General features: G+C 36.6%; 1 protein-coding gene across 1 annotated transcript; it reads left to right on the top strand.

The window, feature by feature from the left end:
• The first annotated feature begins 5,157 nt into the window (after positions 1-5,157).
• On the top strand, positions 5,158-15,733 carry LOC122418975 (protein artichoke-like). The gene is made up of 3 exons (XM_043433160.1): positions 5,158-5,659; positions 8,944-10,671; positions 13,917-15,733. Exons 1-3 carry the CDS (start codon positions 5,158-5,160, stop codon positions 15,731-15,733), a joined length of 4,047 nt encoding a protein of 1,348 aa, XP_043289095.1.
• The last annotated feature ends 900 nt before the right edge of the window (positions 15,734-16,633 follow it).

Here is a 16,633-nt window from a genome sequence, read left to right as displayed (position 1 = left end):
AATTATGTGGGGAACAGTTTTTTTTTGTTTTTTTTTTTCATTTTATTGTGTCAAAGACGTACAAACGTTCATGTTTGGCGAAAAATTATTGTTGGATAGTATTTTTTTCTACTTGGCATGGATAAGATTTTTTTATTCAATTAAAAATCTCAAAAAGACCCTGGTTTTTTAAAAATTTTCGCTTATACACTATGACATTGCTAAATAAGCGGCCGCTGCGAACTACTTATCTTTAACTAACTAAATTAGGTGAGGCTTTATAACTTGTGCATGATTAATATGATAAAAATGCATGATTTTTTTTTTTATTTTTTCCATAAAGTAAGAACGACTAATATACAGTAACAGTTTCCAATAGTTTTTCATCTCACAGTGTCAAACCTCTCGAGTCAGTCACCAGAGTAATAGTTACAGAAATTTTACTGTAAATATATATATATTTTATCACTGTGAAATTGATGACCGACAATCTGTTGCGCAATGCAACATTTATTAGTTAGGATGGCCGTTCAATGGCGAGTAAGTAGAAGGTGCCATCACGTGGTGCGCTCTATTCTAATGTTTGCTGTGTGGATTTTCCGTCTTGGTTGTTAAACTGGGCGGAATCGTTCCTCGAGATCCAGTGGTTCGTATTTTTTCAATCCTCTTGCGATGCGTTCCCGGTCTACAAGGCTCAGTGCCAGCGTGTTTGGGTGGTTTGCGAGTCGCGTTTCGTAATTGTTGCATAGCTTATGAGCTGTGCTCTTAACCGTGTCAATCCCGAGGTCCTTGTGAAGCGTGGCATTGGAGACGTACCAGGGGGCATTTGCTATAGTTCTCAATGTTTTAGATTGGAATCGTTCTAGAATTTCGATGTTAGAGTTGCTAGCTGTACCCCAAAGTTGGATGCCATAAGTCCATATTGGCATCAAGATCGGTTTGTAAACGAGAACTTTGTTGTAAAGGGATAGTTTAGATCTTCTTCCTATGAGCCAGTAGATTTTCTTAAGGAGGGTGGCTACGTTCGTCAAATTGATAAAAAATTGATGAAATTTGGTGATAATGTTCTTCAACATCAAGTGCGAAGACACAATTTTTTTCAAAATTTTCTTCTGCTTTTACGGATTAAAGCAGATTTCTTATGCCCGGAATGTATACCTATATATATGGAAACGCTATGCTTATACACTTGAACTTTAGTGATCAATTACTCGATAACTGTACAGAAGAAAAATCTTAAAAAATTTGTATTGTCAAATTTGGCCCTAAAGAATATGTTCACCAAATTTTATTAAATTCTTATCATTTTGAAATTTTTAATGTATTTAACATGGTTTAGCATGGCAACATTGTATCGTCGCTAGCCACCCTCCTTAAGTCGTAGGTCCAGCTGTTTCCTTTTGCTTTTTATATGACTTGCCCAAGTTAGCCTGCGATCTAGGAGCATTCTTAGTTACTTTACCTCCTCGACTTTAGGGTAAAGTTGGTCGTTGATTGTTACGGTTGGGCAATCCTTTTTTCTCATGGTGAAGGTGATATGGACAGACTTGCTGCTACTGGCCTTAATTCGCCACTATTTAAGCCATCTTTGTATGTTGTCAAGACCATGTTGTAGTGTTCTTGAGGCTACGTCTGGGTCTTCGTAAGTCGCCAAAATGGCCGTGTCATCAGCGAATGTGGCGACAGTAGCGTTGTGGGCTACAGGTAAGTCAGCTGTAAATAGTGTGTAATGAACTGGTCTGAGAACGCTTCCTTGAGGAATTCCTGCTCGTATTGGTAGGAGGGGTGATAACTCTGTCCCACATCTTACTTGAAATTGGCGATTGCTCAAGTAGGATGTTAGTAACAAGTAGTACTTCGGCAGGAGTCTTTTGATTTTATGGAGTATGCCTGGGTGCCATACTTTATCAAAAGCCTGTTCTATATCGAGAAAAGCTGCAGAGCAGTATTCTTTCCGTTCCAACGTGTTGGATACGGTGTTAAAGACCTGATTTACCTGTTCTATCGTTGAGTGCCTGGACCGAAATCCGAATTGATGGTCCGGGATAATGCCTTGATCGAGGATCGATGTTTGTAGTCTTCTCAATAGAGTTTTTCGAATACTTTTGTTATAATGGGGAGTAGGCTTATGGGTCCGTACGATTTGGTGTCGTTTGGTGGTTTACCAGGCTTCTGGATCATTGCGATACGAGCGACTTTCCACTGGCTAGGTATGTGTGATGTACGAAGCACAGCGTTAAACAGGTTGGTCAGGAAGATTATACCCTTTTTGACAGTTTCTTGAGGATGGTGCCTGTTATCAAATCACATCCAGGGAATTTTTTTATACTAATTTCTTTATGTATTATACCACTTATTTCCGCAGGAGAAGTGTGCTTAATGGGTAGGTCCAGAGGTAGGGGACTTTCAAGAAATTCGTTGATATCTTCGTCATGGTGTTGGGAAGGAAGTGGAGTGAATACCTGAGCGAGGAGTTCTGCAAATGTTCCGGATTTTTCGGCATCGCTTTGGGCCCATTCTCCATTGGCTTTCCTGATAGGCGGCGTATGATTTTGTGCATGGTTGATACGTTTGATTGCCTTCCAGAGGGTAGTCCGTGGAAGTCGTATTCGTTAGATTTGCTAAGTATTGTTGCACATTGTTGTATTTAATTGTCGTTTATCAGTTAGGCTTTTGTTCAACTGCCACTGTCCCCTCATCCTTCTTTTTTCGACAATTTTTTGTTTTATGTTATCAGGGTGTCTTTCGGTCGTAAAGCTGGTAGTTGCATTCGGGGTGGCTTCCCATGCAGCTTCTTGAACTAGTTGAGTGAGGTGTTCTGTTGCCTCGTCTATGTCATGCTGGGTTTTTAGTGATACTGTTAGTCTAACGTGTTTATCGATTATATCTCTGAATGCCTGCCAGTTTGTGTTTTTATTGTGTAGGGTTGGTCGCTTGTCATTATTGATGATTCCACTACTTAGTGTTAATATTACCGGGGTGTGGTCAGATGACAGATCTAGGCTGGTTTCAGCGTATGTGAAGGGTTTAGGTATTTCTTAGGTTAGAAAGAAGTCGAGTACGTCTGGAATTTTGTTCCTGTCAGTTGGCCAGTAGGTAAGTTTCCCTTGCGAAAGTTGGTTGCAGTTCAGTGGTGTCATCGCTTTGAGTAGTTCCCGACCTCTAGTTGTCGTGAGTCTCGATCCCCATAGCGTGTGCTTGGCGTTGTAGTCTCCACCAGCTAAAAAGCAAGAGCCCAGGCTTTGGAATTTGTCATTTTTTATGTTGTATCTCTAGATCGATATATACATATAACAGATGGTGTTTGATTGCCGTTTTCACGAGAATCGCTATTCCCCCATGTGCGGTTCCGTCTAGGTGTTCAGTGTTGTAGGCTTTGTAACCGTGAATTTTTATGTGGCTTTTGTCAGTAAAGTGTGTTTCATTTACTACGAGGATGACTATTTTTTTATTTTTTAGAAATACGGCCAGTTCTTAGCGGTGCTGGGCTAAGCCGTTGGCGTTCCATATAGTGCTAGTCGGTAGGACGTGAATTATTTGTTCGCGAACTTGGTCAGTATTGTCGTCAGTAATTTTAGCACAGTATTTAGTAATTCATTTTGTTGAGTTACAGCTGCTACCGTAAACATATGTTCGATACCGCAGTTAAACCTGAAACTTGTGATAAAAATAATAGACTAAGTTATGCATCTGAGAAACCGTTTACGAAAAAAGTTTCCATGATTTTGATTGATGAATGTTAATGACGTGGGAGCAAGGAATGCGGATTACTTATATTGTTTGGCTCCTTTATATCCATTTGTGTCCATAATAATCTTCGATTTTTTCACGGTTTTTTTTTTAAATCGCTTTTCAGAAGTCAACTCGAAAATGATCCTTATTGCCATCTTCCTGCTGCCGATGGTTCTAGCGGCCCCAACTGAGCTGACTCAAAACCATCATCTTCCTAAAATTGAAAATGGTATACTCAAAAGCATTGGAGTGATTGGCAACAAACCCATTGATACTTTGGATCTCTCAGGCTTGGGTTTAACACACGTCGATGCAAACATATTCGAAAATCTGACTCACGTCAAGAGCATAAATCTTGCAAACAACGGTTTGATCTCACTGCCTCGAACAACTTTTTCGAATCTGACAAACTTGGAGCATCTATCGCTCGCAGACAATGAAATCACCTCCTTGGATCGCGGTCAGTTCGCAGGATTGGCTAATTTAAAATTCCTCAATATATCGAACAACCCTATGGAAGAAATATTTCCTGGGTTATTATACGGGCTTGGAAAATCAACGAATATATCAGTGAAGCTTCCACATGGAATTTCGGTATTACACAACTTGGCCTTCAAAGAATTTAATGATGATCGTTTTTCGAAGTTCATTGTTTGTTATGGACCCCCTCCTTCAAATGACCGTAATGTTAAGATTTTTTTTGAGATTGATAAGATTGTTGAGGGAGTATGCATTCGTGACGGAATCGTTGAAAAGTTAGCCGGCCTGCGGAATTGGGAACCTCATTGCAGAGTTGTGCAAAGTATTATTCAAAATTATTCCAAGTCACGTTTGATCTTAACCAATTTGGGGATATCGAAATTTGCTCCTGGCTGGTATGCTCTTAATAGCTCTTATTTCAACGGGATTCATTTCAACAACAACAACATCACATCGTCATCTTTGAATTTTATGAACGACCTTCCATCATTTGTTCGAGTAGTCGATTTATCCAATAACGAAATCACGAATTTGAAGAAAGGAATCATTTTTAACGACCATCTCAGAGTTTTAATCTTAGCAAAAAATGCTATTAGCGAAATTGAAAGCGGTGCGTTGGAAAACACAAACCTCACGTCGTTGAATTTAAGCAATAATCGGTTAAATAATACAGAATTTGTTGTGACTCTGCCGCCAACGCTCCAGAGTTTGACACTGAGTGATAATTGCATCAATGCGTTATTACCGGATACTTTTTCCCGGTTGTCTCAACTTCATAATATCCAACTTGATGGTAACAACATAACCGTCATTAAAAGTGAATCATTACGTGCGTTCACCTCCGTAGAATTTTTGGATTTTTCAAGAAATGAAATCGATCACATCGAAACAGGTGCTTTCCGACATTTAACATCTATCCACACTTTGAATCTTGCGAATAATAAACTGACTAATTTGAATGAAGGGATGTTCGCCGGTCTTGGGTACGCTGTGAATCTCGATTTTTCATCGAACGATATTAAACAAATTACACATGATTCGTTTAATGGATTAACGAAAGTTTCTAGACTCGGATTGTCTTTCAACCAGATTGAAAATTTGGAGACTGGTGCTTTTGTTAAAGCGCCAATATCCGAACTATACTTGAATAATAACAAATTGAGGAAAATTGAAAATGGAATTTTCGACTCGTCCACGATCTTAAGACTATATCTGCAAAATAATTCGTTAAGCCAGATAAATGGAGCAGAATTTGCTGGTATGCATAGACTAAAAGCTTTGGATTTGCGGAGTAATGGAATCACGAAGATCGAAAAAGGTTTTGCAAGATACCTTGGCAACGTGACCGAGTTGTTTCTCTCTGATAATCCAATCGAGAGATTGGAAAATGGTGCTTTGTTTGGTTTACCAATGGAGTACTTGTCGAGAATTTATTTGAGCAACGTCCAGCTGGAACTCTTGCAGGGTGGTATATTTGAAGATGCGTAATGAGATTCCATTTTACTTGGCTTCATGGAACCATGAACGATTGCTATGTCAGTTATGATCGCTTTCGTGTTGATTATAGATATAAAAACCTCTAATAACGAGAAAATAGATTTTTTCTTTGCATCACTATACTTTTTACCCACAAAATTCATTTCATTTTACCCACAAAATCAGTATCATTTTTACCCACAAAATTCGTATAAAGACAAGCAACCATTGTAATGCGCTATGGTTATAAAAATTAAGTCACTGTGTAAAATAAAATTTGTGTTATTCAGAAACATCCCGTGGTCGCATTTATTTCAAATCATATCGCATTGAAACGATCGAAATTTCAAGTTTCGATCACCGACGAATTTCCTTGCTTGGATCCAGCGTCTAATGACTTCAAGAAAAAAAAATCAGTCTACGACGGCAACAACATCTTTGCTCCAGTCTATCAACAACGAAGCATATAACAAAACAAAATGTGTCGCCAATGAAAACGAAGACGCGAATACCAACTTCTCAAAAGATTGAAGGATCAAAAAAACTTTCCAAAATCAAATTTCATTTTGTAAGATTTGTAAGATTCCCCTGATTTGCAAAAGGTGGTCGAAATGTTAAGCGTAAAAGATAATTTATTTGCAGAGAAGAAATTTGATTTGTACATAGCTTCGAATTTGAAAAAAAATTGATATTCAGTCTTGTTTAATTACCGAACTGTCGACGAGTTTTTCTAATAAATTACTGAAGAAGCTCGATTATTTTATCACGAGTGGGGATCAAATTGGAATGTTCTATATTAAAAACTAACTCGGTAAAATTGTCGAGTTTTCTTTTTATTAAAAGCACGATTTTTTAGGAATACGCTGCTTTGCATAGTGCCGTATTGCTGCTGGTTGCTATCTTATCGAGTAGTGGTCACTTCTTTTTTTTCACTGTCTATTAATTGTCTCGCTCAAGATTTTCGTCTCCATACAGTTTGATCCTCTGATCTTTAGCCACAAAAATTCCGCACCACGCCAACTATCGCTCCCGACGCGACCCCCAGGGCAAAACGATAATATTTTCGTTTCCACTGTGATCAGCAGACGAAGGGGCATTCCTGTGACATCATTTCTCGTGGAAGCGATGGTAAATATTTTGACGAATTTCGGCGCGTAAGGGACGATGTTTTTAAGCATAATACGGGTTCTCGACTTTGAACAACGTCAGGCTGTTGTGTGCTGTTGTTTTACGGAAACATGTTAAACGAGCTTTTATGAATCGACATTGATAAAGATCCAAGAATGACAGCATGATCGGATTTCCATAGCAGTCAAAAATGATGAAAATTTGAATTTTGACAACCATTTTTTTTCTCGAACATTTATAATTTATTGCAAAATGATAAATCAAATCTCATTTTCCCGACATCAAGGTCGCCGTTTTATGGTCCTTGCCTCGATGGAAAACTTTTTCTGACTACAGCAAAATTCGATGATGATCATAAAATTTGTTTATTTCATGAACGTAGTACACTTTTTTTCAACAACAACATACCTTTTCGATAAATTTCTTTTCGACATTTGAAAAAACTTACGAGTCTTTACTTCGGTGGCGGAGTTTTAAAACATCGACGTACCTGAAAACTTTTTTCGTTCTTCCTTGAGAATATATTTCATAAAAATATATTTCCTTGGTGTTTTGCTATACCACGAAAGCCGGGAGGGTTCCTTGTCCCAAAAAACAATTTGAATATTTTAACGAGCCACGTGCCTCGCATCGAGAGATAAAAACAGTATCCAAAAGATAACGGGTTTCTCCAAATCTTGTTTATGCGACAATACTCCCACTATTCGAATCCCACTTGCAAGAAATTTATGGCCTATTTTGCCATTGATTTTCACAGTCTTTGCTTGGATGTGCTCCACAACGGGCTATACAAAGTTCAGACATTGACCCTTCTCTTTTTCATCAATAGTTTGGGTGAGTTGATTTTGAAGAAAATTTATCAAATGAAATAAGTGTCTATTCAGTAGAGTGAATATCTGGTGCCATGATTTTTTGTTTTTGTTCGTGATTTGTCGTCATAACGAAATCCCAATTGGATTCCTTCATGTTTACAGTGAAGATTTCAGAAAATAATATTATTAGATACCATCGTACTCAGGAACTTTATCAATAATTTAGAATATTACCACTCCAATTAATCCTGACTAATGTTATAAATGAGAAAGTGTATTTGTTTGTCCTTCTTTCACGCCGTAATTAAGCTACCACTCTACTTGATTTTTGGCACAGAGTTAGTTGAAAGGACGGATAGTAACATAGGCTACTTTTGATAATGAAAAACATTGAAATTCCCGAGAGATATTTACAGGAATATTCGTATTTTTATACGAAAAATATGGTATCCTGAATTCACGTCTTAACAAAACAATAAATCGACTCAATTTTTGCCAAACTAGTTCAATAAATGTTGAATGAAACGACAGTGTGAAAGAACCAAAAATATTTCCACGATCATGTCACCGCGTCTGTCCTAAACCGAACTGTTTTGCACTATGGAATGAAAATCTTTTTTTTTCTGTTGGCGAGATTTTATATAGTATTTTTTAAGTTTGTGCTTCTGCTTCGAAAAGACTGTCCGTTTGCATCGTTTAATCAAAAATATGGGGGGAACAGATTTTTCAATTTTCGAGTATCGAAAACGTCACGTATAGAGATCAGAAATGGTAGAATTTGTCGAAAATTTATAGTAAAAAAGTCATTTTTCTACTCGGTGCGCATAGGATTCAACCATCCGATAAAGAAAATTCTAAATTTCGTCAAATGTTTGCACATACACGAGAACATTGCTGAATAAGAGACCACTGGTGCGAGCGACATACCGACAACAAAATAAACCCGGTGGATTTCTTTATAACTGCTGCGAAAAAAAATTAAATTTTTTCTAAATTTCCACAACGTAGGAATGAATAATCTAGCATTAGTTTCCAATAGTTTTTTTTATAGTGAAAAGTCAGACGCCAGAGTAATAGTTGCCGAAATATTTCCGTGAACATACTTTCTCTACAAAGCTTGACCCTGGAACATGTCCTAGAAATAATAAACTGAGTTATGCATCTTAATATCAATGACATGGGCATAAAAGCTGATTGATTTCAAAATTCAAATAATTTTCTGATCGTACTAAGTTATCGAATTGGGGATTATTATATTGTTTGGCTTCTTTATATCCAATTGTGTTCGACGTTATTTTCGATTATTTCACTGTTTTTTCTTTGAATTCATTTTCAGAAATCAACTGCAGTATGATCATTTTTACCATCTTCCTGGTGCCGATGGTTCTAGCAGCCCCAGCTGAGCTGACTCAAAACCTCTATCTTCCTAAAATTGAAAATGATATACTCAAAAGCATTGAAGTAACCAGCAATAAACCCATTGATACCTTGGATCTTTCGGGCTTGGGTTTCGCACACGTCGATGCAAACATATTTGAAAATCTGACTCACGTCAAGAGCATAAATCTTGCAAACAACGGTTTGGTCGCACTGCCTCGACCTATTTTTTCGAAACTGACAAGCTTGGAGTATCTCTCTCTAGCAGACAATGAGATAACCTACTTTGAACCCGGTCAGTTTATAGGATTGAGTAATTTGAAATTTCTTAATATCTTGAACAACCCCATCGAAAAAATATCTCCTGAGCTGTTTTACGGGCTTGGAAAATCAACGAATATATTAATTAAGCTTCAAAATGGAATTCCGGTATTATACAACTTCGTCTTCAGAGAATTTAATGGCCCTTCCCACCGATCGCAGTTCAGGGTTCGTTATGGAGTCTCTTATTCAAACTACCACAATATTGAAGGGGTGTGCATTCGCGACGGAATCGTAGAAAAGTTAGCCGGCCTATGGAATTGGGTACCTCATTGTAGAGTTGTGCAAAATATTACTCGAGATTTTTCCGCGCAACGTTTGGACTTAAGTAATTTGGGGATATCGAAATTCGCTCCTGGCTGGCATGCTCTTGATGGCTCATTTTTCAATGAGATTTGTCTCAATAATAACAAAATCACATCCCCATCGTTGGATTTCATTAACGACCTCCCATCATTTGTTCGAGGAATCGATGTATCCGAAAACAGAATGACGAGTTTGAAGAAAGGAATAATTGTTAACGACCATCTCAGAATTTTAGATATAGCAAATAATGCTATTAGCGAAATTGAAAACGGTGCGTTGGAAAACACAAACCTCACGTCCTTGAATTTACGTAATAATCGGTTGACTAATACAGAATTTGCAAAAAGTTTGCCATCAACGTTAAAGACTTTGACACTCAGTGATAATTGCATCAATGAATTATTACCCAATACATTTTCCCAGTTGTCTCATCTCCATAAGATAAGTCTAGATGGCAACAACATAACCGTTATTAAAAAAGAATCGTTGCGTGGGCTCAACTCCGTAATCGTATTGAATCTCACAAGAAATAAAATCGAAAGCATCGAAAGCGGTGCTTTCCGGCATTTAACATCTATCTACGTTTTGAACCTCGCGAATAATAAATTGACTAATTTAAATGAAGGGATGTTCGATGGTCTTAGATATGTCGTGGATCTCGATCTTTCATCGAACAGTATTAAACAAATTGCACATGATTCGTTCAAAGGATTAGTAAAAGCTCATCGACTTGGGTTATCTTTCAACCAAATAGAACATTTGGAAACTGGTATTTTTGCTAAAGTTCCGATAACCGAACTATACTTGAATAATAACAAATTAAGTAAAATTGGCAATGGAGTTTTTGACTGGAGCACCATCGTAAAACTGTATCTGCAAAATAATTTACTAAGTCAGATAAATGTAGCTGAATTTGCTGGTATGCATAAACTAAAAGTTTTGGATTTGCGGAGTAACGTAGGAATGAAAGTCGAGGAAGGTTTTGCAAGAAATCTTGGCAACGTGACCGAGTTGCATCTCCCCGAGATGCCAATTAAGAGACGGGAATACGTTCGTTCTCGTGGTTTTCGTTCTTTCTCAATTACTTACTTATACCGACGTATTTTGGGAAACGCCTTTGGATATAGAACTTTCGCAGGGAGGCGTTATGAAGATGTGTAATAAGGTTCCATTTCACTTGCTCTTACGAAAACCATGTACAAATACTATTTCAGTTTTATGATCACTTTCATGTTAATTACAAACATATAAACCATTTTTACCCACCCAATTTGTGTAAAGAAAAACAATCACTGTAATACGCTAGCAATAAAAAAACACATGCGAGATGCAATTTGTATTATTATTTAGAAAGATTCCGTGATCGCCTTATTTCAAATCGTCTATAGAACTGGTACGATAGCGAGTTTCAATCACCTACTAGTTTTGCTGCTTGTTTGACCAACGTTTGATGCTTGATCAACGTTCATCAACGGCGTCATCTCAGATGTCGTGTTTGATTTTCAGAGATCGAAAATCGTTTGGAATCCATTCTTACCGTTTTGTCTATCAAGATAATACGAAATTTTGTATTTATCGCACTAAATAGTTTGGGGATTACTTTATAAAACATTTTGAGATTGTAATTCACGAGCTACTGAAATTATAAAGTTCAGGAAGAGGCGTCCAGTTTCGTCATTTGCTTGTCAGTTCTTGGATGAAGGAATCATGTAACAATATCAAAGGATTTTTATTATGTTTATAAAAAATATTTTAATATTTACTTGCTTTTAAACATTACCACGAAATTAATAATTAAAATGAAGTGCGAGGGATTTTGATTGGGATCAAAATGTTAGCCGATGGTTTTTCGTCGAATATTTGCAGGTTTTGAATAAACTATAATCCTTTAAATTTTATCCTAGAAAAATAAATTTTCTTCCTTCAATTTAATTATTCGTTTACAAATTAGCAGGCTATCGATAAGTTTCAATAAAAATTTGACGAAAATCAATGATTTTATACCGTGTGTGGATCAAATTCGAATTTTGTGCAATAAAAACGAATCCTGTAAAATTGTTGAGTTTTCATTCTATAAGTTTTACTCCATCAAGCTCCCAACGCAAGGGAATCGAGAGATTTTTTTTTCACTATCTATTAATTATCCCACTCAAGATTTTCGTCCTCATACGATTTGATCGACTGATATTTAGCCACGAAAATTCTCCACCACGCCAACTATCGCTCCCGACGCGACCCTCAGGGCAAAACGATAGGATTTTTGTTTTCACCGCGATCAGCTGACGGAGGGACATTTCTGACATCACTTTTCGAGAAAATGATGGTAAATATTTTGACTAATTTCTGCTCGTGACGATGATGTTTTTAAGCATGATACGACAGTCCTTGGCTTTGAAAAACGTCAGGCAGCGTGATCGGATTTACATAGCAGCGAATTATGATGAAAATATCAAATTTTGAAACCAATGTTTTCTCGAACATTTATAGTAAATTGCAAAATATAAAAGCAAATGCCATTTTTCCGAAATTAAGGTCGCCTTTTCACAGTCCTTTCGTCGATGGAAAACTTTTTCTGACCACAGCAAAATTCCATTACGAATATAAAATTCGTTAAATGTCTGTAAGTTTTACATTTTCCCAACATCGACATTCATTTATTACGAATTTTTTTTCGGCATTTTCAAAAATTTTCATCTTTCCTTAGGATATTTTGTAAACATATATTTTCATGGTGTTTTACTACATTACAAATGCCGGAAGTGTATGTACCGAAATCAATTTTGAAGATGTAAACAAGCCACATGCTTCGTCGAGAGATAAAGACAGTATCCAAAAGATAACGGGTTTCTTCAAATGTTGTTTATTCGATTACGCCTACTAGCATCAGAAACCCATGTGCAAGAAACTATTTAAGACCTATTCTGTCATTAATTTCCACAGTCTTCGCTCGGATGTGCTCCACAACGGGCTATTCAAGATTTCAACATTGACCCTCTTCTTTTCCATCAATAGTTTGGGTACGTTGATTTTGATGAAAATTTATCATACAAATTAGAAATAAAACGCGTGTCTATTCATGGGAGTCAGAATCTGTTGCCACGATTTATTTAAAACCTTTTTTCGGTATCATTCTCCCTCGAATCCTAATTTAATTCCTTCGTGTTCACGGTGAATATTTAAAAAATGATTATTGTAATAATCTTGAATTTAAGAACTTGATTTTTAATTGATTTAATCAAATCAGTCTTTATTAGCCTGAATTTTCCTTGCTCCATCTGTGAATACCCATCGTTGGGATTAAGCTAGACGAAAATTAACTTGTCGGAATCTTTCTTTCTCATGGGGAATATGTCAAGTAGATGAAAAAAGTAATCAAATGGGAGAAAAATCAAAAAATTTTCTACGATCTTTAGTCACTTGAATAACAAAAAAATCGAACATACTAAATATTCAATTCCATTGAGGTCCGCATCTCGTTCAAAAGTGCAGCAATTGTCTTGAAACTAATTTTTTTACATTGTGAAATGAATATCTTTTTTTCTGCCGACGAGTCGACTTTTTATATTATTTTTCAAGTTTGTGCGTTTGGCTTGAAAAAACTATGTTTGAATCGATTAATCAAAATTATGTGGAGTACAGTTTTATCAATTTTAAAGTATACTGAACACGTGGAAAGTAGAAGCGGTCAAATTTGGCGAAAAATCATGGCGAATAAATAGTTTTTTCTACTTAGCGCAAGTGGGGTTCTCTGATTCAATTGATAATATCAGAAAAAACCTGAATTTCTGGAAACTTTTGCATACACCGTAACAATGTCAAATAAGAGACCGGTGCGATCCATGTACCATGGACTAATTAAATCCCATCAAGTTTTTTTATTACATTTCCGAAGAATTTATAATTTTTTTTTTATTTTCCATACCGTTGGAATGACTAATCTAAAATAAGTTTCCAATATTTTTTTTCCGGGAAAAGTCAGACGCTAGAGTAATCGTAGAAGTTTTTCCGTGATCGAACGTATACTACCAAGTTTGAACCTAAAAATTATGAGATAAATGATAGACTAACTGAGTTATGCATCTGGAAAACTGCCTGCGAAAAAAGTATCGATGTTTTCGATTGATGAATCTTCATGACCTGGGAGCCGACAAAAGCTGGTTGATTTCGAGATTCAAATAATTAGCCGATCGCGTCAAGTTATGAAACTAGGGATTGTTTTATTGTTTGACCAGACTTCTTCTAAACTATGCATGTCCGTCGTAATCTTCGATTTGTTCACGGTTTTTTCTTTGAATGAATTTTCAGAAATCAACTCCAGAATGATCATTTTTGCCATCTTCCTGGTGCCGATGGTTCTAGCGGCCCCAACGGAGCTGCCTCAAAACCTCTATCTTCCTAAAATTGAAAATGGTATACTCAAAAGCATTGAAGTAACTGGAAATGAACCCATTGATACTTTGGATCTCTCGGGCTTGGGTTTCGCACACGTTGATGCCAACATATTCGAAAATTTGACTCACGTCAAGAGAATAAATCTTGCAAATAACGGTTTGGCCTCACTGCCTCGAACAACTTTTTCAAATCTGACAAGCTTGGAGCATCTCTCGCTCGCAGATAATGAAATAACCTCCTTGGAACGCGGTCAGTTCGCAGGATTGGCTAATTTGAAATTCCTCAATATATCGAACAACCCTATGAAAAGAATATTTCCTGGGTTATTATACGGGCTTGGAAAATCAACGAATATATCAGTGAAGCTTCCACATGGAATTTTTGTATTATACAACTTGGCCTTCAGAGAATTTAACGATGTTTATCCTCCTGAGCAGCCCATTGTAGATCGTAAGCCCCCTCGTTCAAATGACCATAATGTTAAGGGAGTATGCATTCGCGACGGAATGGTAGAAAAGTTAGTTGGCCTGTGGAATTGGGAACCTCATTGTAGAGTTATGCAAAATATTACTGGAGATTATTCCGAGCCATGTTTGAACTTAACTAATTTGGGGATCTCGAAATTTGCTCCTGGCTGGCATGCTCTTAATGGCTCTTATTACAGCGGGATTCATTTCAACAACAACAACATCACTTCGTCATCTTTGGATTTTATGAACGACCTCCCATCATTTGTTCGAGGAATCGATTTTTCCAATAACAAAATCACGAATTTGAAGAAAGGAGTAATTTTTAACAACTATCTCATAAATTTAATCTTACCGAACAATTCGATAAGTGAAATTGAAAACGGAGCGTTGGAAAACACAAAGCTCATAAACTTGGAGTTGGATAATAATCGAGTGAATAATACACTGTTCGCTAAGACTCTGCCGCCAACGCTCGAGAGTTTAATACTGAGTGACAACTGTATCAATGAGTTATTACCGAATTCTTTTTCCCGGTTGTCTCAACTGATTAATATCGATCTTGACGGTAACAACATATCCGTTATTAGAAATGAATCATTGCGTGGGCTAAATTCCGTAAAATTTTTGGATCTCTCAAGAAATAAAATCGAAGCAATCGAAAGAGGCGCTTTCCGGTATTTAGCATCCATGCACACTTTGAGCCTCGCAAATAATAAATTGACTAATTTGAATGAAGGGATGTTCGATGGTCTTGAATATGTCGTGAATCTCGATCTTTCATCGAACAATATTAAACAAATTACACACGATTCGTTCAATGGATTAGTGAAAGTCTATCGACTTGCGTTGGCTTTCAACCAGATTGAAAATTTGGAGTCTAGTATTTCTACTAACACGCTGATATCCGAATTATTCTTGAATAATAACAAACTGAGGAAAATTGCGAATGGAGTTTTCGACTTGACCACCCTCTCAAAATTGCATGTACCCTATAATTTGTTAAGCCAGATAAATGGAGCAGAGTTTGCTGGTATGCATAAACTAGAGGTTTTGGATTTGCGGAGTAATGGAATCACGAAGATCGAGAAAGGTTTTGCAAGATACCTTGGCAACGTGACCGAGTTGTTTCTCTCTGATAATCCAATCGAGAGATTGGAAAATGGTGCTTTGTTTGGTTTACCAAAGGAGTACTTTTCGAAAATTTATTTGAGTAACGTCCAGCTGGAACTCTTGCAGGGTGGTGTGTTTGAAGATGCGTAATGAAATTTGATGTCACTCGGCTTTGAGATAACCATGTACAATTACTATTTCCTTTATGATCGGTTCGATGTTGATTACAAATATGTAAACCATTTTTACCCACCCACTTTATATAAAGAAAAACAATTATTGTATATTGCTAGCAATAAATAATCAGATGTGAAAGTGACTTCGTGTTATTTAGAACAATTCCATGATCGCCTTATTTCGGATGTTATAGAATTGAAATAATCGGAATTTCAAGTTCCGATCGTCTCAAAAACTCACTGTACGAGAGCAACAATTATTGTAGCTCCAGTCTTTTAACAATGAAGCACATAACATAACAAAATGTGTCACAAATTAAAACGAAGAACAAATTAAAACGAAGATGCGAATGCACTTCTCAGAAGATTGAAGTAGTAAAAAAATAACTTTATATACAAAAACGATTCAGAAAGTTGAGTCGTACACAATTTTTAATTCGAAAAAAATTAATGACCAGTCTTGCTTAATTTTATCATTTATTTTAAATTAGCAAGCTGTTGACAAGTTTTTATAAAAAGATGATGAAGTAGATCGTTGATTTAACACGAGTAAGCATCAAATTCGAATGTTATGCAATATAAATAAATTGGGTAAAATTGTCGAATTTTCATTCTATAAGAAACATGATTTTTCAGGAACACGCTGCTTTGCATATTTCTGTATTTCTAGTCGTTATCTTATCGAGCAGTGGTCATCTAAATTTGGGAAGTTCACTCGATCAGGTTCCCAAGGCAAGTGAATCGAGACACTTATTTATGATTAGATATTGATCCCTCTCTCTTAACTTTATCGTTCTTATGTGGTTTTACCCACTTATATCTTCAGCCACGAAAATTGCCCACCACACCAACAATATCACCCTCAACGACACTT

The sequence above is a fragment of the Venturia canescens genome, chromosome 1, assembly GCF_019457755.1.
Source record: "Venturia canescens isolate UGA chromosome 1, ASM1945775v1, whole genome shotgun sequence".
NCBI lineage: Eukaryota > Metazoa > Arthropoda > Insecta > Hymenoptera > Ichneumonidae > Venturia > Venturia canescens.
This window is presented reverse-complemented; position numbering and strand designations above follow the sequence as displayed.

Coding starts and splice junctions, on each gene's coding strand:
- LOC122418975 (XM_043433160.1), top strand. CDS start 5,158: ATGTTCGCCGGTCTTGGGTACGCTGTGAATCTCGATTTTTCATCGAAC. Junction 5,660..8,943: donor GCTGGAACTCTTGCAGGGTG/GTATATTTGAAG, acceptor ATTCATTTTCAG/AAATCAACTGCAGTATGATC. Junction 10,672..13,916: donor ACGGGAATACGTTCGTTCTC/GTGGTTTTCGTT, acceptor ATGAATTTTCAG/AAATCAACTCCAGAATGATC.